Source organism: Labeo rohita, chromosome 7, assembly GCF_022985175.1.
Source record: "Labeo rohita strain BAU-BD-2019 chromosome 7, IGBB_LRoh.1.0, whole genome shotgun sequence".
Taxonomy (NCBI): domain Eukaryota; kingdom Metazoa; phylum Chordata; class Actinopteri; order Cypriniformes; family Cyprinidae; genus Labeo; species Labeo rohita.
The window spans coordinates 24,468,586-24,495,926 of NC_066875.1; the positions used below are offsets into that span (position 1 = coordinate 24,468,586).

General features: G+C 36.0%; 1 protein-coding gene across 1 annotated transcript in view; it reads left to right on the top strand.

Annotated features, from left to right (window-relative positions):
• Positions 1–27,341, top strand: part of ube3c (ubiquitin protein ligase E3C) — a 33,013-nt gene that overhangs the window by 3,246 nt on the left and 2,426 nt on the right. Inside the window, exons 8-23 of the mRNA XM_051115268.1 lie at positions 241–394; positions 2,619–2,839; positions 2,945–3,096; positions 3,209–3,396; positions 6,014–6,100; positions 7,435–7,589; positions 7,769–7,995; positions 12,055–12,159; positions 13,133–13,220; positions 14,907–15,004; positions 15,184–15,316; positions 16,111–16,358; positions 20,789–21,001; positions 21,743–21,931; positions 22,116–22,182; positions 23,865–23,995. Coding sequence (XP_050971225.1) covers positions 241–394; positions 2,619–2,839; positions 2,945–3,096; positions 3,209–3,396; positions 6,014–6,100; positions 7,435–7,589; positions 7,769–7,995; positions 12,055–12,159; positions 13,133–13,220; positions 14,907–15,004; positions 15,184–15,316; positions 16,111–16,358; positions 20,789–21,001; positions 21,743–21,931; positions 22,116–22,182; positions 23,865–23,995 — 2,456 coding nt within the window. The remainder of the gene's footprint in view (positions 1–240; positions 395–2,618; positions 2,840–2,944; positions 3,097–3,208; positions 3,397–6,013; positions 6,101–7,434; positions 7,590–7,768; positions 7,996–12,054; positions 12,160–13,132; positions 13,221–14,906; positions 15,005–15,183; positions 15,317–16,110; positions 16,359–20,788; positions 21,002–21,742; positions 21,932–22,115; positions 22,183–23,864; positions 23,996–27,341) is intronic.

The window sequence follows — 27,341 nt, forward strand, 5'->3', positions numbered from 1 at the left end:
CCGAAAGCTCTTGGATTTCATCAGAAATATCTTAATTTGTGTTCCGAAGATGAACAAAGGTCTTACAGGTTTTGAACAATATGAGGGGGAGTAATTAAAGACAGAATTTTCATTACTTTAAGGCAATACATGAGTATATTCAGTTAGAGAAAGTACACAAGATTCTCTTTTTAATTTGGCTAAAATTTTGATCTTATACCTGTCATGACCATGTTTTTTCTATTTCTTTCTCTCTTTTAGGATACTACAGATCTCTGTATGTTTTAGTAAATCACAAGTTGCCGTCGAGTCTAGAGTACAGTGATTCCCCATCCATTCCACTGGCACAAACGCTGCTGGAACACACACTCAAGCCTCTGCACTTTACATACAGCTCCTGCCCCCCAGATACCAGGTACATGTTCACAAAGTTAAATTAGTTCAAATTATTCATGACCTTTTATACTATACATGCCATGAGGATTTATTGGAGTTTAAGCTGTTGGAGGAATGTCTTTGTTTTGGAGTGTGTGGTCCATGGGTCCCACCCAGTAAAAGGTTGCACACTGGCCTCTTATTCAGATTGTTAGCTTTATCCTTCTAGGGAACTAGTGGACAGTAATTCTCTCACTGCTGTGTTTACAGAGAGTAGTAAAATCCAGACAGACTCATTGACTCAACATGTAATGTTTACACAACATTTACCCTCTATTCTAACACTCTGAGTGACGAACACTGCCGTTTTCTTTTCTTTTCTCTCTGAAGAACGACAAGAGCGCGAGAGATGAAGCTTGAGCATACAGTCTCGTGTTTGTCCTCTCTCTTTTTCTCGCTCTCTCATACACACACACATAGACAGAGGCGTGTATCCAAACAAACCAGTTAGTGGAAAAACTTGGAAAACTCTTAATTTGAAATGTAGTAATATTTACAATATTCCTCTTTTTGCTGTTATTGATCAAATAAATGGAGCGTTGGTTAACATAAGAGACTACTTTTAGATTTATTTTTGGCATTTTTTTTTTTTTTGCCAAAATAGGATATCTCATTGGTATTGGTATAAATGGTATAATCTACACGTGCACATTATCTTTATTATTTTGTTAATTGGTGTGGAAAATTATGGCGGTGTCACTTCTATTTTAACATTAAATCCTTTAGAATTAGGGCTGTCAACGATTAATCGTGATTAATCGCATACAAAATAAAAGTTTAAGTTTGCCTAATATATGTGTGTGTACTGTGTGCAATTATTATGTATATATAAATACACACAAATTAATATGTATATATATATATGAGAAATATTTTATTAATATACAAAATGATTTTATTTATATATAATATAAATTATATAAAAATTATAATAAATACATATGCTTGTAAATATTTCTTAAATATATACATGAATGTGTTTGTATTTATATATACGTAATAATTATACACAGTACACACACATATATTAGGCAAACTCAAACTTTTATTTTGTATGCAATTAATCGCGATTAATCGTTGACAGCCCTATTTAGAATTACTGAATTACTGTACTAGGTCAAAGCTCGCCTGTTGGCAAAGAAAGATTATGGATTTTTGTTGTTTCATAGATAGATAAATAAGCAAAAGTATGTGTGTAATGTGCATGTATATATTGGAAAGTATATTAGTATGAATCAGGGATTGGATTTTTGCAGATATCCTATATGCCAATATTTTTCAACGCATTTTGGCCGATAAATGTATATATTTTCTATATATTTCCTTTTGTTTGGAAACAACACCAAGTCTCTCCTGAGTGGAAATTATAAGCAAATTATTTTTAGTTTTGGCTAGTTTTTAACAAGAACTTATTTGGTAGAATAAAATAAACAGTAATGAAGTTCTTTTATAATGACAGTACACTGAAGCTTTGAAAATAAACTGAGAAATAAACTATATATCAATTGCTGCATTTTTTTTTTTTTTTTTTCAGAAAAATGCAGTGGTAACCTTAACATTTTATTTGAAGATTTAAAATTTGTAGATGGTCTAAAGCAGAAGAGTTGTAAAAATTCTGAAAAGATTTTGGATCTTATCATTTTTTTTTAAAATAATATAACATTACGCATTAATGAGTAAATCAGTATATATAAAATTATTTAAAGGAGAAGTCAACTTCCAGAACAAAACTTTTACAGATAATGTACTCACCCCCTTGTCATCCAAGTTGTTGATGTCTTTCTTTCTTCAGTCATAAAGAAATTATGTTTTTAAGGAAAACATCCTGAAATATTTTCCTCAAAAAACATAATTTCTTTACGACTGAAGAAAGAAAGACATGAACATCTTGGATGACATTATCTGTAAATGTTTGTTCTGGAAGTGGACTTCTCCTTTAATTTACAAGTGTCAAAACATACTCATGATTTTATGACATCAATTACTGCTTTATTTAATCAGAAATGCAGTATAAATATTATTTGTGTATTTTACTTTCATGTTATTACAAGCAGGCCAACAGCACCCCCTACGGAATTAAAAATGCCTTACGGAAGGGCATTAGGAACTGGGGGAATATATACTAGATCCTTAGTATATAGTGTAAAAAATAAATAAATAAAATAAGTTAACAGGTTAACCTGTTTTTCTTCTTTTATTCACAGGCAGTTTGTTTTTTCGGCCTTTACTGAGGAGTTCATCTCAGCGCCTTTCACTGAACAAATCTATCATTTCTTCGTGCCAGCTTTGTCAGACCCAAAACTAGCTTTCCCATTTCAGAACTTCCTTTGGTCACTTCAGGCCACCATAGCCTCCTCTGCCCAGGCCAGAGCTCAGGCTCCCTGGCTTTTTTACTTTGTGCTATCCGTTGGAGAATCAGGCCTGGGTAAGTAGTGTGCTTTATAGAAGATTACAGTATAACTAATATGCTGTGTTTTTACGAGGTGACCGATTAGTGAATAAAATTATTTTGTCCATTTGGTTTGTATAGGCTCACTCTCCGAGGAAGGGTTGCTGTTGTACTTGAATGCGCTACAGACTCTGTTGCCGTTGTTGCCAGTGACGGAGTGCACCAGTAGAGCTGACATCAACAGTGATTCAGAAGATGAGGAAGAAATGACCGTACAGCATCCTGCTGCGCAGGTACACACATTCTCTCTTATCCACAGTTTTGCACAGAAATATTCAAATAGCGTCTTAGTATACAATTTTGATCTTGAACAGATAAATATAATTTTGTCTTTTTTTTTTAAAGGATGGCAGTTGGATATCTGTGCATTATATAACAGGGGAATGCGTACAGAAGTTGGACACTAAGCAGCAGACTAATGCTCTGCTAACGTTAGTGTGGAGAGACTCGGCAAGTGAAGACATCTTCACCATGATGGCCTCCATCTGTCACACGCTGATGGTGCAACATCGTATGATGGTGCCCAGAGTCAGGTAAGATCGTTTACGCAAATAACCCGTCCAAAAAATGAGTCACTCATCGTTTTCATTTCTACTTTAAGATAAGTAAGGCATGCTTTATCACACTAATCGATAAAAAAGACCAAAAGCTGTAGAGCTGCAATCAGATGAGAATTGGATGTACATTTATGTGTATAAAAAAGATTCCCAAACATCAGACTGTCAAGTCTGAGGAGGTTGTTTCTTTTTTTTTTTTTTTTTTTTTTTTTTTTTTTAATCTTTGCTTTTGTTTTTCCATTATGTTTTAAAAGATAAAGCAGTAACATTGCTAATGAAGCAGTCAGACTGTTTAATCTCATCTTACTGTGTTTTTTTTATTACCAGGGCAGTTTTAGTTGCTGTCATTCATCAATTAGTGTAATGAGCTCTTCTCTCAATCACCTTTGCTTTATCTACTTCTGGTTCTGCAATGTTGACAAAATGCGAACAGGATTTCAGCAGAAAGAATGAAAGAAAGAAGGAAGGTAATGTCTGGTTTAATGACGGAGAGGGAGATATCGGATTGATAAAGTCAATCAACTAATCAGAGCTAGTTTAAAGTTTACACACATGCACTGTGCAACGCTAGTCTGTATCTTTTATGTTCTCAGTATCAGAGAATGAAGAATGTTGTCTTATGTATTAAAATCTTAAAGCAGTCTTCACAATAGAGGAGGCAGCAGAAAAAAAACATACCTTTTTTAAAAAATTGATTAAAAGAGAGTTTTTCCAAAAAATCCTGGTAGCTAATATTTCATTATATTATTTTAGTAGCTTAGATTTTCTGTACAATTACTTATTTCTCTACAAATACTTATTAGTTATTTATTTTGTAAATGTTTTAATTTTTAAATTAACTTTTTGGGAAAAATATTTTTCCCAAGGTTTAGTCTGTTTAACACAATTTTTTGTCATTTTGCATATTGTTGAATAAATAAATGTTATTTTCTTGGACAAAAATTACATTCTAAATGTAACTTATTTTTAATACTTTTAAATATTTTTAATTGTTCTATGGAGATAAAGAGTAATCTGAAATAAGCAACAATGTTTTGCTTTTTTATGCTGCTTCCTTTCATATATTAAATAAACCACTTGAATTTCCATTCCTGCATATCCTTTCCCCATCCTGTTTTTTCCTCCATTTTTTTATTTGGTGGTATTTTTTATATTTTACAACTCCGTCCAGAAGAGAAGGCTTTTATCATAAATCCTGCCTTCACTACTTTATCATTATCGGATATCTGTACAAAATAATTAGCTGGCCTAGGAAGATTAATTCCTGCAGGAGTGGATGGGATAGTTTTACAAGAGGTATAACAGCTGGCCCTGATTTACAACCTTTAAAGAAGCGCCCAGTGAGCGTGCAAACTTGGTTGCCTTTTAAACATTATCATATTTTAACGTGAAGAGTATGGCTGTATTTCACACTAAACAAGGTCATTATAGTATCAAAACTGTGTTAGTGTAAATAGCGCACTTGGTTCTTGTCCATGGAAAAGTCTCATTACTGTTAATCCTTCTGTATTTGTTTTGGTTATTTAAAGAGAGTATGAAGATGATTTTAAACTGATTTAGATGCAAAGAACAGAAAGTTAAAAGAAAAAAAGCATTGTGATATTACACGTTAATAAAAGATAATAGGATTATTAGAGTAGTGAAATGGAGCAGTAAAGTCATATAGCTTTGTTTAAATTACAGTCAAACACATGCTCTAAACATTTCTTCAATTTTTTATTTATACAAATATTTTTGTTAATATATTGAGGCCTTGTAGCATTTTGCTTTGTGTTTATTTTATTTTTTTATTTTTTTGAACATTTGGTCTACTTATTTCAGTGTTTCATCCATTTATTAGTAAGAGTTCTGCAATTGTTTTATTTTATTATTAAAGTGCTGACATTAATGCAGCATATTGGGGGGAAAACATCTATACAATTGTAAACAGAAGTGCTTTGTGTGTGTGTGAGGTGGATGCAAGGTGGATGTACGCATTCTTACCTTAACCCCAGCTTTAATCTTATTTTCTCCCTTAATTACTTCCAATTACGCTTTATTTATTCTTTCACCCCTTGACACAAAACAAGCATGCTGTACCCACCAGAGCGATTTCTCACACCCTGGTGTGACGGCTGTTAGGTTTAATGATTTGGGCGACCTAAGCACAGTATCTAATTTGTGATAGCAGCACTGCTTCTACGGTCAGGCAATTGTGACCGTGCTACATTGTCTCTCTGGCTGTCATTAACTTAAATGGAGCCCCCACAGGAACCACTGTTCTGTTTACGACCCTGAAGCAGACTGCTAGTTTACTAATGGAAGGTGCCTCACCTAAATAAAGCTTAATGGCTCATTTAATCTTTCCTGTGGTCACATACAAAGACTAGAAATTCCAGCTCACTGGGTTGTTTATATTATTTTCTACTTTATGAGTCCTGCTGGAAATTTGGGAAGTGTAGGTTTTATGGGCAGGAGATGTGGTTATTTAAACATTTAGAGATGAGCATAGTTTCTGTAGCACCTTTGAATAAAAGTGTTGGTGAATTATGTTCGGTAAGAGTATTAGAGCTATCAGCTCTTGATATTTCTTCTGTTCTTTTGTCTGTTTCAGGCTTCTGTACAGTTTAGCCTTCAATGCTCGCTTTCTTAGACACCTATGGCATTTAATTACATCTATGAAGACTAAAATGATCACAGGGTGAGTTATCTACGATAGTTATTTTTTTTGTGTGTACTTCTTGATTATAATATTAAAGGAGAAGTTCACTTCCAGAACAACAGTTCACAAATAATTTACTCACCCCCTTGTCATCCAAGATGTTCATGTCTCTCTGTCTTGAGTCGTAAAGAAATTATGGTTTTTGAGGAAAGCATTTCAGGATTTTTCTTCATATAATGGACTTCAATTGTGCCCCCAGTTTTGAACGTCCAAAATGTAGTTTAAATGCAGCTTCAAAGGACTCTAAACGATCCCAGCCGAGGAAGAAGGGTCTTATCTAGCGCAACGATCAGTAATTTTTTTCAGAAAATAAAAATGTGTATACTTTTTAAGCACAAAAGCTTGTGTAGCACAGGTTCTGGCATGCGCGTTCACAACGTACTGTTGAATCATGTCGAAAGGTCACGCTGAACGTAGGCGGATCTACAGACCCAGTGTTTACAAAGCGAACGAGCAAAGACTAAGACAGTGCAAGTAAGTCAAATGCTGTTTACAAACAAAAAGGTACAATGTGTCGGACGAATCTGAAGTTGTAGGAAAAAATAAGATGGAGTTTTTCGCCATGCTCTACCTTTTTTAGCCGCAGTACACAGACGATGAACTTAGATGTGATTCATAGTAGTGATGGGAAGTTTGGATCATTTTACCGATTTGGACCTTTGAGTCTTGTTCAGCAAAATGAACAAATCTTTTTTCGAGTCATTTCCTTAATTTTTGCAAAATCAGCGTCACGTGACAGCCCCATAAGATGAACGAACGACTCGAAACAGGTGAACTAATTCCAGTACAGAACCTAATAGGATGTTGCGCATACGCGACTTAACGAATCGCTCCCTGAGATGACTCATTCTTCACGAGTCACATTGAAGATTAGTTCAAAATGAACGAATCGTTCAAGAACGACCCGTGGACGCACATCTGAGAGCCTATGCTACGCGAGCTTTTATGCTTAAAAAGTATACAAATGTTTATTTTTTGGGGAAAAAAAAAATACAGATCATTTCATTAGATAAGACGGGGTGGGATTGTTTAGAGCCCTTTGAAGCTGCATTTAAACTGCATTTTGGAATTTTCTAAATCGGGGGCACAATTGAAGTCCATTATATGGAGAAAAATCCTGAAATGCTTTCCTCTAAAACCATAATTTCTTTATGATTGAAGACAGAAAGATATGAACATCTTGGATGACAAGGGGGTTATTATTTGTAATAATAATTTGTAAATTATTTGTAAATTGTTGTTTTGTAAGTGGACTTCTCCTTTAACTATTCCATGTTTTTCTCCTCTCTTTATTCGCCCTCTCTTTTATGTAGCTCTATGGTTCCCTTGTTGCAAGTGATGTCTCGAGGATCTCCAATGTCTCTGGAGGACTCCAACAGGATCATCCCTCTCTTCTATCTCTTCAGTTCACTCTTCAGTCATTCACTCATCTCGGTGCATGACAGCGAGTTCTTTGGCTCAGCAGATGGTATTTACATCTATTCTGCAATAACGTACAAATTGCTTTGTCAGAATATATTGAAGTATTTAGTAAAACTCATTGAAACACATCAATTCTTTCAGCTTCTTTTTATTGTGCTCAATTCAGCACTCCTGAAATTTTTTTTGAAAATTGAATGTTACAAATGTTTCTCATTGCTCTGGCAGGTCAGAGCCAGTCCTCGATGATGCCCTTCTCTCTGGCAGAGTTGGTGACATTGTCTCGGTGTTTACGGGACGCTTGTCTGGGAATCATTAAGCTGGCCTATCCTGAAACTAAGACGGAGCACAAAGAGGAGTATGTAGCTGCGTTTCGCAGTGTCGGAGTGAAAACAAACAGCCAAGTACAGCAGCGCATTCAAGCTCAGCAGAAACGATGGGTCCAGCTCTTTAAGGTGATTCACTTCATATCTACATATCATTCTCTTATTTCCTAGCTGATGTTAATGCAAAATTCACTTTCAGAAAGTTGAAACAGGTTAAACATTACCAGTACTGAGAAGATTCTCTATAGTATTAATTCTACGTTCGTTAGCGCTGATAATATCTTCAGTGGATGGTGGGTGTTTCTTTTAACCGGTGGCTGTATTAGCAGTGCTAACAACGTCTTTGATGACCTAATTAAATGAGCTGACAATTAATGAGGCGAATAGTCTCAGCATCTGTTAGGGCCATCAGTGCTGATCAGCCAGGCAGGAAGACCACTCACTCGGGAAATTAATAGGTTGTTTGCCAAGACTAAGTGAGCTGAACAACGGCATTAGGATATTAGTCAGCTGTCTTCACTCTCCGTCTTCCTCCATCATCCTCTTCCTCATCGTCTTCCTCATTTATGTGTGTGGGATGACCAGATCTCTTGCTTGCTGTTAAGAGCTCATTGACCTACTTTTGTCCTTTTAACTAAACACCTTTTCAATAGATTTGTAGGGCTTTTCAACATTGACAGTTAAAAATTAAAGGTCAAGATTTGTAAATATGTATCTCAGTGATGGACACATTATAAAATTAATGTGAAGCATCTTATATGGTTTTGCAATCAGTAGTACGTATGTTTCTCCAGGAACTTGTTAACATGTGCAACTTTAAAAACAATGTTCCCCTTTAATAAAAGACATCATTAAACGTTTATCTTTAACAGATTTTACACTTTTCTCCAAACTGTGATCAGTGCACTCAAAACAGTTCACACAGCTGTCAGTATGGACTGCAGTATACACACACAAGTATACAGACTATACAGTCTTCTTGTTCAGGTGGCTGAAATTAACTGTTGAGATCATTGATCCTAATTTGGGATTTTATTTTAAAATGATAAAATAAAAAAAAAAGTAGTTATTTGATGAAAGTTTGAAGAAGCAAAGCAGTGAAAGGTGTTTTTTTTTTTTTTTTTTTTTTTTTAATTCTTAGAAATTCCTATTTTAAAATTTTCCTAAGGTGTTTCCTCTGGCTCATTTAGAGTATTTGTTTTAGAACCTGACACATTCTCTTCTCTAGTTTAGTTAGTTTAGGCATGTATGAACACAACAGTCATGCTTTGATTCACACCAAAATAATCAATCTAAGATTAAAAAAAAAAAAATCTTGGATCGGTTTGGTTGTGGTGAGAAAGCAATTGCACCCCACAGACCAACAAACAAAGCTGTATCATAATTCATAACATGAGTCTTATTTTGTGTGCGAGTGCATTAATAATCACAATGGAAAAACCAAAGTGCACCAGGTGAATTGCAAGAATGCTTTCCCAACAAAGCCTTGATTCTCGCTTTAATAAATTGTAATAAATAAAGTTATATGCTATGGATGTACCAATATCAAAATCTCACAATACAATAATGTCACGATGTGAAGTTCGTGATACAATATTTATTGCAGTATTTAAAAAAAAAAAAAAGACAAATGAAGAATTGGAAAAAAATTTAAATTTTGTTGAAGTCAGAAAAAAAGTCAGTGAATTGACTTGTTCGTGGACTTTAAACAGGACTCAACCATCTTTTTACTAGCAGTATACTGTCTCAGTCTAAATTACTTTTACACTGGTGTTTTAGAAAGTCAAACAAATGACAATACAATAGTAATAATAACAACGACAGTAATAGCCATATATTTTAAAACAGTTTCACTGTAAAATAAATGAAAATGATTATTTCTTGGGTATATTATTTTTGCTTTACACGACAGTAAGGAAATTAAAAGATATTTTGAATTTGGACTGCATTTAAACCGTTAGCTGTCAGCAATTCATACTGCACTTTTAAGATTTTATTTTAATGAAAATGCCAGTAAAGCTTTTATTTTGACTGAAAACTCCAGCCTCAGTGAAAATAGGCTTACAAACACACATCTCACTACAAATATAGTGAAATGTTGTAATCATCTGCTGTGAAAATAAAGCATAACTGGTGGAGGTTGTGTTCCCAAATGTGCGCTGAGTCGTTCTTAGGTGCGAAAACATTGGTTCATGAGCTGATCGCCTGAACGGACTGCATGCTTCGCTTTGAAATGCACAGCAAAAACAGACTTGATGAAGGGATTAAGCTGTATTGTGCTCTCGGTTTTAGTTCATTTGACAGACACTGTGCCAAACTGTAATGGCCCAGAACACAATTTAAAGACCTTTTATGTTAGAATGTTAGAATAAGAAGTTTCAAACTTTAAAATTTAAAAAACTAAATAGTAATATTTAAAAAACTTTGCCTGGAAGGCCTACGTTTCATATTGTCATGTGACCACAATAATATCGAGACAGTTTTGCTATCACAATGTCATGATATTGATAATATTGTAACATCCCTGTTATATACATTTAAATATGTTTTTTTGTAACAACAGCCAGTCCGTGGAGCTAGCTTGTCAGTCTGTCCTGATGTATGACCACTATGAGTGGAATCTGAGAGCATAAGCAGTTGCACTTTGAAAGTGACGACATATTGACGACGTATTGTCAAGTATGGTGACCCATACTCGAAACTGGCATTCAACCCATCATGAGTGCGCGCACACAGCAGTGAGAAGTGAACACAGCCATTGCTCCGGGGTTCGGTGCCTTCCTCAAGGGCACTTCAGTCATAGTATTGAAGGTGGAAAAAACACTGTTCATTCACAATCCCCACCTTCAATTCCTGATGGTGCGGGAATCGAACCAGCGACCTTTGGGTTACAAGCCCGACTGAACCACTAACCATTAGGCCATGATTGCCCCAAGTGACAAGTAAGAAGGCAGGATTACTCACATGTTGGTGCACAATTTTGCCTTGGTTAAAGTAAACCAACCTAAGGAGAAAATGCAATGCTGTTTTGGAAGAAAAGCAAACATTCTAAAGGTCTGAAATCGCCTTTACAAAGGAAAATTACCAATAGCATTTCAATGATGTAATATTTCTGCATCTGTTTTGTAAGTTTGTACTATTTCAGCAAGCCTCTGAGTTAAACACTTTAAGTGTCAGCTCGTTGTTTGGGTTCCGCCAGTCGAGTCAGTACGGCACACAAAAGGCTCTGAAAGATTTCCACAAAAGATGGCGGAAAACGCCTCCTGTCAGCTAAAATGACCCATTAAAGAAGTACAAGCAGGAGAAACGCATTTCCCAAATTGAATGTGCAATTTACAGTCAGCTCTAACGCTGTTGACCCCTCACACACTAATGTTTGCCTCCAGCCATGGGCCGTCCCTCTGGATGTTTTATCACTCCTATTGTCGAGCTATCTATTTAATTGAAAGAAGTTAATTGAATGAAAATGATCAACTAAGCTTGTATTAATATTGCTAATGGAACTTTCTTCTTGGCCGTGTTTGGAGAGGGATGTCACCGCAGGAGTTTTGGAGAGACCCATTAAGGCCTGCACTTAACCCGATGGGCTAATTAACCAATGCTTATTCATTCCACTTAGACAGGAAGAGCCCTCGGACCCCCTGCCCCACAAACCCACTAGCAACAGAGTTTTGCACTTGCCATTATTACAGACTCTCTGGCGTTAGCGTGTCTTGGTCAGAGATTGATAGGCATTCTCTAGAAATGGCCAGCCAGACTTTAGTTTGACACTGTAATCGGAGAAGAAAAAGCTTTTGCGTGAGTATTAAACAGAAGTATGGATAAATGATTTTGGATAAAGTCAGCTGACTTTATATATGAGTTACCCTGTGTTTAAATAGGGTGAAGACATAGGAAAGACATTTGTTGAATTGTTGTATGTATGTATTTATTTATTGACTTATTTTCAGCAAAAGTGAGTATCTGTATACTGATTAGTTGTGCTGGCTAGACAATGAAAGTTGATCTGTCTGCTCCTTCACTTTGGGTTCCACCATTGTAAAATCTATCTGTTCGCAGAAATGTTAATGACTAAATCATGTTTTTGATATTGTTTTTTAGAAGTTTAATATTTTAAATGGCTTTTAAATTGGTTTATTTATACCTTTTATAACATTATTTTTTAATGCATTTTTTTTTTTTAAAAAGGTTATTACCAACCTTGTGAAAATGCTGAAAGCTCGAGATATTCGAAGGCCGTTCTGTCCATCGGGTCACTGGCTGTCTGATGAGGTCAACATCAGAGCAGACAAGGTAAAATTCATTCATGAAGTGTAATCATATAATTAAAACCAACAAAACAGAAATACTAGTTTTGCTGTCTGATCTAGTGCTAATTTTGTCAGCCGTTTTTAATTTAGTCTTGGTATTTTAAATTAGTCTATATCTTAGTCCTGTGTCAGATGTACTTTTTAGTTATCATATTTAGTGTTTTTGTTTAGTCAAGTTTTAATTGGCTAAATGTCTGAGGTTTTTAGTCTAGTTTTAGTCAGTAAATATTGAATAATGGTTAAACTGATAAAATAAAATATATATTATTTTGCTCAAAATTATAATCGCTGTTATTGTTGTCATTTGAGAAATTTGTTAATAGTCGGTGTTGTCAGATCATCGTCTGCGCTGAACGAGCATGTGTGCATGGTTGCCAGATCGCAAAATTAAGCAAAACACTGGGCGGACAATATATTCTTTTAACAGAGAAGCTCTGATTCGGAAATTTGAACTTTTGATATCTGGCAACCGCACACATGAAAGCTCACGTAGTACAGCAGTTCGCAGTAATATTTTTTCTCTTCTTTTTTTTTTTTTAAATAAAAAAGGGATTTTGATAAATTCATTTTTTTTTTTTTAGATACATTTTAGTTTCACCCTTTATCGTCAAAAATATTGCATGTTGAAATAGTCACCGTTATTGTTTATTGACCTTATTGTTGTCTTGTCATCTTCTCATTTTAGTCATGGGGAAAAAAGCTTGTCAAACGAACGTTTTTTGTTTACGAAACTAACACTAGATCAATCAAAGAATCAAGAGACAGCAATATTTTAAACAGTAAAAATCCAATGAAAACTAGACAAGTTATACTTTGCTAATAAATGTAAAGCATTACATTTCTTTTTTTACGTAGATGCGTGTTTCTAAATAAATAAGTTTAAATGTGTATATGTATTGGATTACTAAAAGCTTGTAGTGATCTAACTTGTTTTGTATGTTCATATTTGTGTGTAGGTGACTCAGCTCTACGTGCCCTCTGCAAGACACGTGTGGAGAACCAGGAGAATGGGACGTATCGGACCGCTTCAGTCCACATTAGATGGTAAGAGTTATCCATATAGAGAACAACCACAACTGAAGTGTTGAAACAAAAAGTAGTAATAATAGCCAGTCAAGCAATTTCATTCCAAGGCAAGCCTGAACACTCAAGGGTGTTAAAGCTAACTATAGAACCAGTGTTTCTGGTCTTTTCCATGCCACCCTGGAGCATATGTGCTTAAAAATTCAATTAGCCTAAGACTGGACACATCTGGCTGCCTGTTTGTCCGGACCTTTTTCATTTCCCTAAATGGACTTGCGAGGTAGTGACGAATGGCTCCTGTATTGACCATGCTGCGCCATATTTCTCCACCAAGATGGCCCCTTGATGGCTGGTTTGTGGAGAGAGCGAGGACTGACTAATTGAGTAGAATCATTCTACCAATGCAAGCAACGTATTAGATGAATGACACTTCTCATCTGCTGCTGCGGCAGTTTTTTTCCTGTGGTCAAAACGTTTGTAGGACGGAGTTTTAATACAAAACAAACGTCCCTGTAATGGAGGGAGAGGACAGGTGGATGGGCAAATCGCTGCTGAGTTAATTAAAAGTGTGTGGCAGGAAAGACAGAGGGGGATTGAGTGATCTTTAATGGGATGCTCTGTAAATACCACATTCAGCAAGGCTGGTAGAAGACCTCACTCAAGGTTGTGCAAGTGTACAGATGTAAGTGAAGTAGGTCTTTTGCATCAGACATCTAGTTTCTTATGTTTACTAAGCACCTATTGATTTGATTAGAAATACAGAAAAAATGGTAATATTGCGAAATATTACTGTTTAAGGTATCTGTTCTCTATTTTAATATATTTTCAAATTTAATTTGTTCCTGTGATGGCAAAGCTGAATTTTTTTTCAGTCTTCAGCGTCAAATGATTGTTCAGAAATCATTTTAATATGCTGATTTGCTTCTCATTTCTTAGTGTTATTCCAATATTGAGTTGTACAAATTGTGCAGTTTTAAGTAGAAACCATGATATTTTTTTCAGTATTCTTTGCTGAATAGAAAGTTCAAAATGTAACATTACAGATGTCATTACTGTCACTTTTAATGCATCCTTTATAAAATTAAAAATAATACTGACCCCAGACTTTTAAACGGCAGTGTATATTTTTACTTTTTTAATTAGAGTGCTAATGTAATGTCATGTCAAGGTGAGGAAATTTGGGTTGATGGCTGCTAGTATATTTGTCTGGATGATGAATAGAGTGTTTTAGAGATTGACTGTCAACAGGATAGATGAAGATGAAGGCTTTTACAGCCAGATGAATTCTGTGCTTATCGAGTGAATTGCATGTCAGTCTATTGTTGTCATGTAAATTAAAGAGCAGATTGATAAATTATTGGAAAGATTCCTAAAGGAAAAAAAAAACAGTATTGGGTGTTTTCATTGTAATTGTAGATGCTTGTTTTATTTTTGCCATTTTCATTAAATGCATAAGTGTAGAGAGAATGTAAGAAGTGACAAGGATATCGGAAACAGGATCGGGAAATGACGCAAGCTGGATTTAATCTTACATCACCTGCATTGAAAAGCCACAGCCATGTTTTGAACACAGATTTTTACTGAAAATGTTGGGATTTAGAAAAATGTATTTTTATTTGTATTTTTGTAAAGAGATATTGTTAAAAGATGACTTGAAGAATAAAGGTTTACATTTTTTTTCTTTTTTTCTTTTTTTTTCTTTCACAGTTGGACTGGAGCCTCCACCATTGTCAGTATCAGAGGAGAGACATTTGGCGATCCTCACCGAACTTCCGTTTGTTGTGCCCTTTGAGGAGAGAGTAAAGGTAAGACAGCCATCACTGGTATGGCATGGAGTGTGTTTTGGGCATAACACTGGTCTAAAAATTCAGTGATCTGTAAATTAAAAAGAAGGTTGAAAGTTGTGCTGACATTGTCTTTATGAAACACAAGTGAAAATCTAAATGAATATTTCTCAGCTAAACTTTGTTCATTCTGACTTTAGATCTTCCAGAAGTTGATCTACGCTGATAAGCGTGAAGTGCAAGGAGAGGGTCCATTTTTGGATGGCGTTAATATCACCATTCGACGGAACTACATATATGAAGATGCTTACGACAAGTTATCTCCAGAGAATGGTAAACAAGGCAAACCTACCCCTTCAAACACATTGAAAACTCTCTAATAAAAAGCATTTAGCACAATGAATGTGGCTTTCTTAGACGCATTAACCTTGCTTAGGAATTCGATACAGCAATTCATAGCAGCTGTCAACAAAAGCTGTTAGGATGATTTAGAGCAATGCGTCTTGAGTGTAAGAACTCCCCTCTGGAGTCTCTTAGAAAGTCTCTTTAGTTGTGTATCGTCAGATTTTTATAGATGACATATTTTAGTGATTATTTTATTTTAAAATCTTGGTGTTGGATCTTTTCTGGCAAATGATTTTTCTGACTGTAGTCAGGTTAGTGTTTAGCCTTTAACGTTGCAATGTTGCAGAAATAGTGCCAGTTCTTTCCCTATGTGCTGTGATGTATATCTGAGTGAAATGAAGTATTGAAAAAGAAAAAATGTAATGTGAATATTTGGTATTCTCTTCACTTTTGTTCAGTTAAAAATTACAACGTCAAAACAACTGTCTTCTCCATTTATTTGGAAAACGTGTATGATGACTAGCTTTTTATATCATTGTGGATTTAAGTGACATGAAAATATTTGAATTAAAAATTTGTCTAATTTTACCACATAAATTCAAATGTTTAAAATAAATAAAAATAAAAATAAATAAAATGCATTCAAATAAATACATTTTCTTATAATATTATTCTCCGTGCTGTAGTCTGTCCCACACAGATGTAATGAATTTTAAGGCCTTTAAGAGTGTTACAACAAGGGGCCATGTGGATCATGCTAAATACTTTTATTTCCATTTCAGAGCCTGATCTTAAGAAGAGGATCAGGGTTCATTTACTCAATGCACACGGGCTAGATGAAGCCGGCATTGACGGAGGAGGAATATTCAGAGAGTTCTTGAATGAGCTGTTGAAGTCGGGTTTTAATCCTAACCAAGGCTTCTTCAAGACAACTAATGAAGGTCTTCTCTATCCGAGTCCCACTGCAGAGATGCTTGTAGGAGAATCCTTTACCCGGCATTATTACTTCCTTGGCAGGATACTGGGAAAGGTAAGACAAGGATCACATAATGTATTACACTACACTTTAACATTTTTATTTCTTCAGTGGCACAGAGCATCACAGGATCAGTTTAGTCTCCTGCTATACCTGTTCACTATTTATTTAAATTATTTGACTGTAAATTAATTATTTGATAACCTTTGCAGTGGCTTGTCTTTGGATTTTCTCTTAGTTGTCTCATTTGTCTTTCACTCACGTACACTCTCAAACATACACACAGGGTCATTTAGATCAATGCTGAAGGTCAAAGGTCAGGTTCAATCAGTGGTCTCGGGCTGAGTAGCTTAGTTGCCATTATAAATCCTATCCATTTGATTTACGAGGTCACTGCAGTTTAAAGTCAAGTTTATTTGTGGCCTTTTGATCCAAATAATTTTTCCTTTGTCTAGGTTTATTTTTGTAAGATCATTTTGTTAATGACATGTAAGAAACTACTTTGTCTTATTGTATCAGTTCTCAAAGTAGCTTCATAGTTTCCAAGCACTTGCAGAATCTGTACATACTGTAGCATTATGACATTAATTTGAAGGGTTAATAATACTTTACAATAAAACATGTTTTACAATAAAACACTTTGATAACTTCTCTGATTATCCTAATTTTGCCCTGTGTTTTCGTATAATGGCTACACCTTGAGCCACAATTTATTGTCGCTATTGTTTTGGCCGTCTCTTTTGTGTGTCCGCTTGCTGGTATTTATTAGCCGCTAATGTTTTTAAAGTTTCATTAATGCGTATGCCCGGGATTGTTTATCGCGAAGCACATTGACTGGGGGAAGGGTAGATGAATTACCTCATGCCAAGAAGCTCGCTGCTCAATTAGGCTACTCCATTAGCCCATGATTCCCCATCTCTGTTTGTGTAGCCATCGCATTTGGCCATGGACGCTAAATCAGCTAGCGCCATAAATAACAGGCTCCGTGCCGCTGGTAATAGAGTTTTGATCTGTTTTACAGTCACGGGCATCAACACCACTTGTGAAGAGGCAATTCAGGCCACTTATTAGAGAGCTATAATGAACACACACACATACGCACACCTTGTACGATGGAAGGGACATAACTGAGCTCCTGCCCTGAGGAATGGCTGGCCCCGCCTCCCTACTTTCCTGATCTTATTCCATTCAATTGCCCTCACTCCTTAGTAATGGGCAAAGCAATTAAGGTGACGAGATTAATTTGAATTTGACTTTCAATTAACCCTCCTTCTCTCTCCATAAATATGTGAAGGAGTGGCAGACTGAGTAGGATATTGATATTTGTTTAGTGCTGTTATAAAGACGACCTGTATAGATTACAATTGCGTCATTGTTGCTGTTTGGCTGGGCCCAACAAGCACACACACACAGAAATGCAGAAAAACGGTTGATTTCACTTTCTGTGATGTATTGCACTTATTTGTTTGCGAATTGTGCTGATTTGTCTCAAAAGTAATGCTATATAGCTGCCTTTGGTCGAAGATTTTGTCTGAACCTGTCAGTAGTGTTGTATTGTATTCCAGTTGTTTTCTAGCAAAAAGTGTAAAATTTATAGCCGGGGTGCACATAGGTGGTGCACATAGGTGGTGCACATGTGTGACCAAAACAAAAAACTGTGCTGTGTAAATAAGTTAAGACCACTCGTTTGTGTACCGACATGGTTGACAACGGTTAATGCACAATGACCATTTTAGATCCACAAAATGTAATATTGTATAAGTTTTCAATTCAAACTGAAACCATGAATCTAGGTTATCTGTGCCATTTGCCAAGTACATTGCAAAACTGTGACACTTCATTCACTGATGCGCCAAACCCAGCAGCGCTAAAACTTACTTGCTGGCACCCCGCCAAAATAAAAGCTTGCTGATTTTAAGTTTGAACATGATGAAAATTCATATACATAAAAAAGTAAATATTAGCATTTTATTTTTAAGTTTTCTATAATCTAATTGTAATTTTATTTAATACTCTTTTTATTTTAAAGTATAATAATATTATCACACACTATTATTTTGTTTAATTGTATTTTTAAAAACGAAATAAGGTGCAATAATATTATCACTATTATTTTTTTTTTTTTACATTTAAAGGAGAAGTTCACTTCCAGAACAAAAATTTACAGATAATTTACTCACTCATCTAAGATGTTCATGTCTTTCTTTTTTCAGTCATAAAGAAATTGTGTTTTGAGAAAAACAGTTCAGGATTTCTCTCCATATAGTGGACTTCTATGGTGCCCGTGAGTTTAAGCTTTCAAAATGCAGTTTCAGTGCAGCTTCAAAGGGATTTAAACGATCCCAGGAGAAGAAGAGTTGTTATTTCTTAAAAAAAAAAAAAAAAAAAAAAAAAAAAAAAAAAAAAAAAAAAAAGGTTATATACTTTTTAACCTCAAATGCTCATCTTGTCTAGCTCTGCATGTACGCTGTGTATTCTGGTTCAAGACAGTTAGGGTAGGTCGAAAAACTCCCATTTTATTTTCTTCTCCAGCCTCACAATCGTGCTACATTGCAGTTTTAGCTTTTTTTTTTTTTTTGTAAAGGCCATTTGATCTTCTGTGCATGTTCAGTTTGTAAACAATGGGTCAGTACTTCTGCAGCGATGTTGGACGAATTTGAAGTTGGAGGAGAAAATGAGATGGGAGTTTTGCTACCTACCCTAACTGTAGTGAACCGGAATACACAGAGTACACGCAGGGCTAGACAAGACAATACCTGTAATACCCTTATCACTGGCGGAGTGGTTGGGGGGTAGTTTCTTAGTTTTCCCTCTTTTCCACACTTCTCTTCACTTTTAAATAACTTGTATATACCTGTACGCATTTTACTTACACTTCGAATTAGCGTCAATTGATTGGATCCAAAATATTTTTAAAACAGATGCTCTTGTATTTTGTTTCAAAACGAAATCTTTCACCAACATCTTGCCTTTCTCACATTATCTGCCTAATACATTAAATTGGACTCCTGCCACGGATCTGTGATGTGTTTTTTTTTTTTTTTTTTTTTTTTTTTCTTTATTTTGAAAGGGACAATGCACATTAATTAACATAAGTCTACTATGTAAATGTGCCAGATTTAGCCATTCAGGCTAATTTTTATCTGTAGTCCCTGGCAGGTTGATGGTAAAAAACCAGTCCACAAACACACTGTTGTTTCGTACAATGCATTGAGCAGCCGCGTTCAGTTTTTAATTGTACTGTCTGTTCTCTAACTGAACAAAATGATTTTTATTACTATAAAAAATGACTATAAATAAAATCTTAAATCTGAACATGCAGAATTGCTGTTACATATTACCAAAATAAAAAAAAATGCACATATCATGGGCTGGGTGCATTTATAGATTCTGGTGTAGAAGAAATCTGTGCTTTCACAATATTGAAAGTGGATACTTGGAAAATAAAGACTTTTTATTAAGGTATCGAGACATTCTACAGCTTTGAAGCTGCTTGTATTAGAATTAATTTCCCACAAATACTTCTACAGTCTACTCATGCCCTCAAATACAAACCATGTCACACACACACACAAATACCACGTGTTCTGCAGTTCAACAAGCAGTGCTTAACTGTCCCTCTCCAAAGGGCAACAGAGAGGAAAGAGAAGGTCAGAACTCCTGATTGATGGCAAGTGTGTTAAATTTTTTATTGATTCTTAATGCTGTAAATTTACAAATTTATTTGGCAGAAACAGAAGGCAGCTGCTAAGTTGTTGGCGTTTACTCTCCTGATGGTGCCACAATTTGCATTAATTGCGTTGCCACTGCACTCACTTATATTAAAAGGCCCGGCCATTCATTAATCCTTTTTATCCCAAGTCATTTTGGCACAATTTCTGGCAATAAACACCCATAAATAACTTGGAGGTTTGAAAAATAGTCTGCGTCGTGCCTCCATATCCTTATTGCGGCTTCTTCCCGGGAGCGACGTTATTGATAGGTTTCAGGAAGGCGCAGCACATATGTGCCACAACAGGGCTTGTGGGAAGAATGTTGCTAAGTGGATTATTTTACATAAAAAATGTCCCATGTTTGAAGTCACACAATTAACCTGTGTTTAGAAAATGCTCTGATTTACAGCCTGCGTGTGTGTTTTAGATGCGTGCATTATGGAGATTTGGGAAATTTATAATCCATTTAGCTTATGTGGTCGAGGGATTTTAGTGCAATCATTTATTCAAGGCCTGTATATTTTAATGCCCTCAGATATGGTCTTTTTAGGACTATTGGCGTACTTTAGCTTTTATGACTCACCATCCTTGTGCTGCTTAATGGAACAACAGGTTAAGGATACGGTTGATGTTTTTAAAGTTTGAGCTTCTTCCATTTAAAGTGTCAGTATTTGGGACAGATTAGCCCACAGGATTTTGCCATTTTGCTGCAGATTGCACTCCCTGAGGTCGTCTTTAGTTAAATATCTTTCTCTTTCTTTTGTCCCCCAGGCGCTGTATGAAAACATGCTAGTGGAGCTGCCTTTTGCAAGTTTCTTCCTGTCCAAGCTCTTAGGCACCAGTGCAGATGTGGACATCCACCATCTGGCCTCTCTAGACCCAGAGATGTACCGAAACCTGCTTTTCCTCAAGAGCTATGAAGGCGATGTTGAAGACCTCGGCCTTAACTTCACTGTGGTCAACAATGATCTTGGGGAGGCCCAGGTGAACAACACAGCTTTTTTCCCCCTTTTTTGCTTGTCTTTTGTGTCTCCTCTCTCCCTCTCTTGTTCTCTGCCATTGTTAATGATTGATTTAACTGTTGTTAGTCTTGGCTGATGGAGATAAAGCACGTCTCTGTCTAGATCTCTCTGAAAGAACTCCTCTGTTGACCAGCTCAAACATACCTGCTGAGAGAAAACTGTGTCTAGCGTAGTATTAGAGCTAATCATCCAGCAAAAAAAAAACACCCTAACCTGAGGTGTATGGAGAGAAATTTTGTGTGCTATCCATATTGTTAATGAAGTTAACCTCAGTAACAATTACAATTATTAAATAAAAATGTAATTGTGTATTTTAAAATGTATACATTTTAAAATATATAAAAAATAATAAAATTAATTAATCAATGATTAAGAAAAATCAAGATTAGATTTAGCCTAAACAACCCTTAAATAATAATTATTTATAAACTTATGTTTTCCATTAATAAAAAAACATATGTATAATGACTTTTTCTTATAATAACTAGGGTAACGGAGTAAAAGTAAACCTTTATTTACTTTCCCCTTCATTAGCGAGGTAAAGGGTGTCCATGTGCACTCATTTCCTCTGTGTTCCTCAATTGCCTTCAGCACTTTCCTCTGCAGCTGTACTGTTCCACTTTCACCAAGGAATTAAATCATCGCTGAACCCAGGGTGATGGGGTCTTTTTCACCTTTCCATCTATTTGTGTCTTTTTTCCAGGTGGTCGAGCTCAAACCAGGGGGAAAGGACATCCCGGTAACCACAGCCAACAGGATAGCCTACATCCATTTAGTGGCCGATTACCGTCTGAACAAACAGATCCGAGCACACTGCCTGGCCTTTCGACAGGGCCTGGCCAACGTGGTCAACCTGGAGTGGCTGCGCATGTTTGATCAGCAGGAAATTCAGGTAGCACACACATACTTAGATTTGCACTGACATCTGTCTAGACACAAACCAATCAGTAATGTGACAGAAAAGATTATTAATAAGATTAACAGATATTATCACACTGTCTTACTTCCTACTTTAAACACTCCTATTTGTGGTCATTAATTAAATGTGAACAACATAAGTCCATATGTATTTTCAGGTACTGATTTCTGGTGCACATGTGCCCATCTGTCTGGAAGACCTGAAGAGATTTACTAACTACTCAGGTACTACAAGAACACCCATCACACTTTTTATTAATCACTTCATTTTTTAAATTTGAGATGTAGCCTTTGTTTCTTATCTTTCAGAGAGGTCGGGTTGCTATTTTGTTTTGTATGCTGTATTTATTAGTAAGGGAGAGCAAAAACATGCACAGGTCAAATTCAAGCTTATGATGTCTAGGTGTTAAAAGTTGTTCAGATTTTAAAAGATGTGTAGTGTATTCCAGCCTTAAGTCTTGAAAGATTAGTTTACTCCAGAATTAAATTTCCTGATAATTTACTCATCTCCTTGTCATCCAAGATGTCTTTCTTTCTTCAGTTATAAAGAAATTGTCTTTTAAGGAAAAAATGTCAGGAATGTTCTCCATATAGTGGACTTCTATGGTGTCTGTGAGTTTGAACTTCCAAAATGCAGTTTAAATGCAGCTTCAAAAGGCTCTAAATGATCCCAGCTGAGGAAGAAGGGTCTTATCTAGTGAAATCGGTCAATTAAAAAAGTACATTTTATATATACTTTTTAACCTCAAATGCTCGTCTTGTCTAGGTCTGCGTGAACTGTGTATTTCTGTTCAAGACAGTTAGGTGATGCTGAAAAACTTCCATCTCATTTTCTCCTCCATCTTCAAAATAATCCTACATCGCTGGTTTACCTTTTTTGGTAAAGGGTGCTTGACCCTCCTTGCTCATTCACTTTGTAAACACTGGGTTGGTACTTGGGAAGTTGATGGGAAGTTCGGATAATTTTACGGACTCTGACCTTTGAGTCTCGTTCAGCAAAATGAACAAATCTTTTTTCGAGTCATTTCGTTCATATTGTTTATTTTAGCAAGATATAATTAAAATGTTATGTGTTACTTCCCTAACACATTTACTGCTTACACAAACGTTGATCACAGACAAAACTATAATGCTATAAGAAACAGAAAAGATTAATTCATTGTTTACCTGGGTCTTTAGTGTATGATTAGCTCACCTCACCTCTTATCTGACAAGTCGGGTTTGAGTCGTTCGTTCATCACGTGACAGCCCCATAAGATGAACCAATGCAGTGTGAGCTGGAAAAAGAGTTGATTAGTTCATCTCTCGAGTCTTCGGCTTCAAGTCGTTCGTTTATCACGTGACAGTCCCATAAGATGAACAAACAACTCAAAACCTGAAGACTTGAAACAGGTGAACTAATTCCAGTACAGAACCTAATGGATGTTGCGCATGCGTGACTGAAAAAATCACTCCCCCGAGACGACTCGTTCTTCCTGAGTCACGTTAAAGATTCGTTCAAAATGAACGAATCGTTCAAGAACGACCCATCACTAGCCATGTAGGACGATTTTGAGGTTGGAGGAGAAAATGAGATGGGAGATTTTTGACACCCTAACTGTATTGACCTGGAATCGTTTCACTAGATAGGACCCTTATTCCTCGGCTGGGATCGTTTAGAGCCCTTTGAAGCTGCATTTAAGCTGCTTTTTGGAAGTTCAAACTCAGGGCACCACAGGAGTCCACTATATGGAGAGAAATCCTGAAATGTTTGCCTTAAAAAACATAGTTTCTTTATGACTGAAGAAAGAAAGACATGAACATCTTGGATGACAAGGGGGTGAATAAATTATCTTTAGTTTTTTGTTCTGGATATGAACAACTTCTTCAACTTATTTGTTTTTGTTAACTGTTGCTGCATTACTCAGGTGGTTATTCAGCAAATCATCCAGTGATCAAAATTTTCTGGGATGTGGTGGAGAGCTTCAGCGATGAGGAGAAACGCAAGCTGCTCAAGTTTGTTACAAGCTGCTCACGACCTCCGCTCTTAGGCTTTAAGGTCAGTGAGATTCTTCTAAAAAAAAAAAAAAAAAAAAATTCTCTGAAAATATGATTTTAATGAAGTTTTCGCATGTGAAAGGTTCTAATCTGTTGTGTCTGAACTCTTTAAATATGAGTTAATGATTCATCTGAGATTGTATTGTGCTTTAAATGGGTTCACTGGAAAAGTGAAATGTACAGACACGACCCAACTCAGCTGCATATGACTTGCACCTTCGTTATCACATTTGAGTTCAGCTGAAGTTCATGCCAGCTCACACCTGCTGATGATGTGTCCCATTTTCTACATTTTTGTTCAGTAAAGTTATCAGGATCTCCACCACAAAGAATTCTACTCCCTGTAAGGTGTGCTGCCCTAACGGAGAAATAATGAAGTGAACAGAATATGTTTTGTCGCAGTATCGTCATTAATTTACACAAGGGTGAATGAGCAAACAGGCTCATTGTAACAAATCATTTTCACATTATAACAGCTATCAGGATAGGCCTTATCTTGGCCTCTGTTTGTCCTGGAAAGGTTGTGACCCCTAGCACTGTAATGTTATTTGAAGGCTTTGCCAAGTGCCTCTGGGTGTGTAAAATCCATCTGACTGATAAAAGCTTATAAATGCCCTGTTGAACTTTAAGTGGCACTCATTTAATGTTGACTATATCTTTAATCAAAGGCCAGAAAATATGGGTATATGAGAACAGCATCTGACAGCTTTCAAATTATTCTGCCAACTTCATCTACCAACAATTTTCTTACCTAACAGGATTAGCATTTGTCTCAGTCTCTAGTAATGCAATCTTAAGTATTTTTCTTGTATGTGTTTGTCAGTTGTGCTTGTTACACTCAGCAAAATCTGGAGAACGGAAACATCATTAAATGTTTTTATGCCTTACTTAGACTAACCAAGGACAGTAATTGTCATTTCATTGACTTTATTACAAATTTTAATAGCTGCAATCAGTTTAAAGCGGATTACTTTAGCCTGTATGAATTTGGGTGGGGGAAAAATCATGGCTTCTGAGCAATTTCACAGATATGTGTTACTGCCAAAATTAAAGTGGGGCTGTTTAATGAATTTGACTTTGGTGCAGACGCTCTGAGGAACGGATGGAAAGGAGGAGTAAGAGGAAAAAGACGAAGAGAGACAGACCAAGGGGAGATGGCCTCCCACCTCGTCTGTCTCTTCAGCCAGCTCAGCCTTAATTAGGTGCCGTTAAACACCCCAGAATTCATTAGGGGAGAAATAGCCCTGTCACGGAGAGCTATTTAAAAAAGATGATGGATACCCTTTTTTTCAAAATGATGGCTCCCGTCGTGACACTTTCTCGATAAGCAACGATACTTTAATACCTTAATTGTTAGAAAAATTGGCCCGTTAAAGCAGGTTTAATCAGGTTCATTTTGGGGTTGAGCCTTGCAGCCACGTGGAGAATTTTTTCATTAGGCCTATCTTGTTGTTCTTCCAGTAACCTTTCGCAGATCTGAGAAGTTGTACGCTTAGATTTTGCGTCGATGTGATATCAGACTGTTGTTTGCTGTATTTATCTGCACAGATGCTACCTGTTTAAAATGTATACTAGTATTTTTTTTAAACATCTGATACCAAACAACCAGTCAGTATCTACACTGGGCACAAGCAACTTGACGTAATCGAAGATGAGTTTCCATGAGTTTTCACTACTTCTGACAACAGTACAAATGGATTTGGGACTTTCATTTCCAGTGTTAAGGCCCATTAACACCAAGAACCATAACTGTAAAGATAACTATATTAGCGTCCACACTAGTGGACGATATTGTCTGCTTATTCTGAGCACATACTTGCCTGCCACTTTAAATTCTCAAGCTTTTTATCACACAGTTTATTCTGTTTGGCTGTCCACATTTTTATTGTTCATCAGCTGGAAAAAAATGTTCTGAAGGTGTTTCCAATGATATAATTACTCTGTGCCTTTAATACTGAGAATTATTTTTAGAAAAATATCTTTATTATCTTTATAGTTATCATCCTTGGTGTGAACAGGCCTTTAGGCTGTACGGTGTGGAACGACAATGGTCGAGACCAGCTTACACACAATGTTACACTTTGTTATCAATCCTACACTGATTTTTTTTTTTTAAGTAATAGTTGATGTACTCACCCTCAGGCCATCCAAGATGTAGATGAGATTGTTTCTTCTTCGGAACAGATTTTGAGAAATTAAGCACCATTTGCTCACCACAGAATCCTCTGCAGCGAATGGGTGCCATCAGTATGAGTTTTCAAACAGCTGATAAAAATGTCAGAATAATCCACAAGTAATCCACACGACATGTCTTGTGAAGCGAAAAGCTGAGCGTTGTAGTAAACAAATCTATCTATACGTTTTAAGTTCAAACTATTGCTTAGGGCTAAAACATGAGTCCTCTTCATAACATACATAATATTTCTCCAGTGAAAAAGTGAATCTGAATCAGAAAAGAAATACGCACAGATCAAGCACTGTTTACAAGCAAAATCAATCCAAAACAGTTCTGTCAGTGGATTTTGATGTGAGAGGTGATGGACTTTTTTTTACTGGAGGAAACATTATTATGGATTATGGACTTTCTGATGGATTTTTTTTTTTTTTTTTTTTTTTAAAGCAGCTTTTTACTTCACAAGACGTTAAAGGGATCATTCACTTAAAAATGAAAATTTTGTCATTAATTACTCACTCTCATGTTGTTACAAACTCGTAAGACCTTTGTTCGTATTCAGAACACAAATTAAAATATTTATGATGAAATCCAAGAGCTTTCTGACCCTCCATAGACAGCAACGCAACTACCATGTTCAAGACCCTTTGTTAAAATACTACCTTTTCAAGGATATTGTTAAAATAGTTCATTGGACATTAGTGGTTTAACCGTAATATTATGAAGCTGCAAGAATACTCTTTTGTGCAAAGAAAACAAAAATAATGACTTTTCATTTAACAATTTCTTCTCTTCCATGTAAGTCTTCGACGCGCGTTCAGTAAAATACCACAACTTCATAAAATTATGAACTATGTCTATGTCCTTACTACCTTTGTGGGCCTTGAACGTGTCAGTTGCGTTGCTGTCTATGCAGGGGCAGAAAGCTTTTGAATTTCATCAAAAAAAAATTTAATTTGCGCTCCGATGATGAGCTAAGGTCTTGCAGGTTTGGAACGACATGAGGGCGAGTAATTAATGACAGAATTTTCATTTTTGGGTGAACTATCCCTTAAATTGATGGATCGGAATTGTGTGAATTAGGTGTGAATTATAATGATGCTTTTATCAAATGTTTGAAATCTCATCATGACGGCACCCATTCACTGCAACACTTCCAAGAATCTGTTGGTAA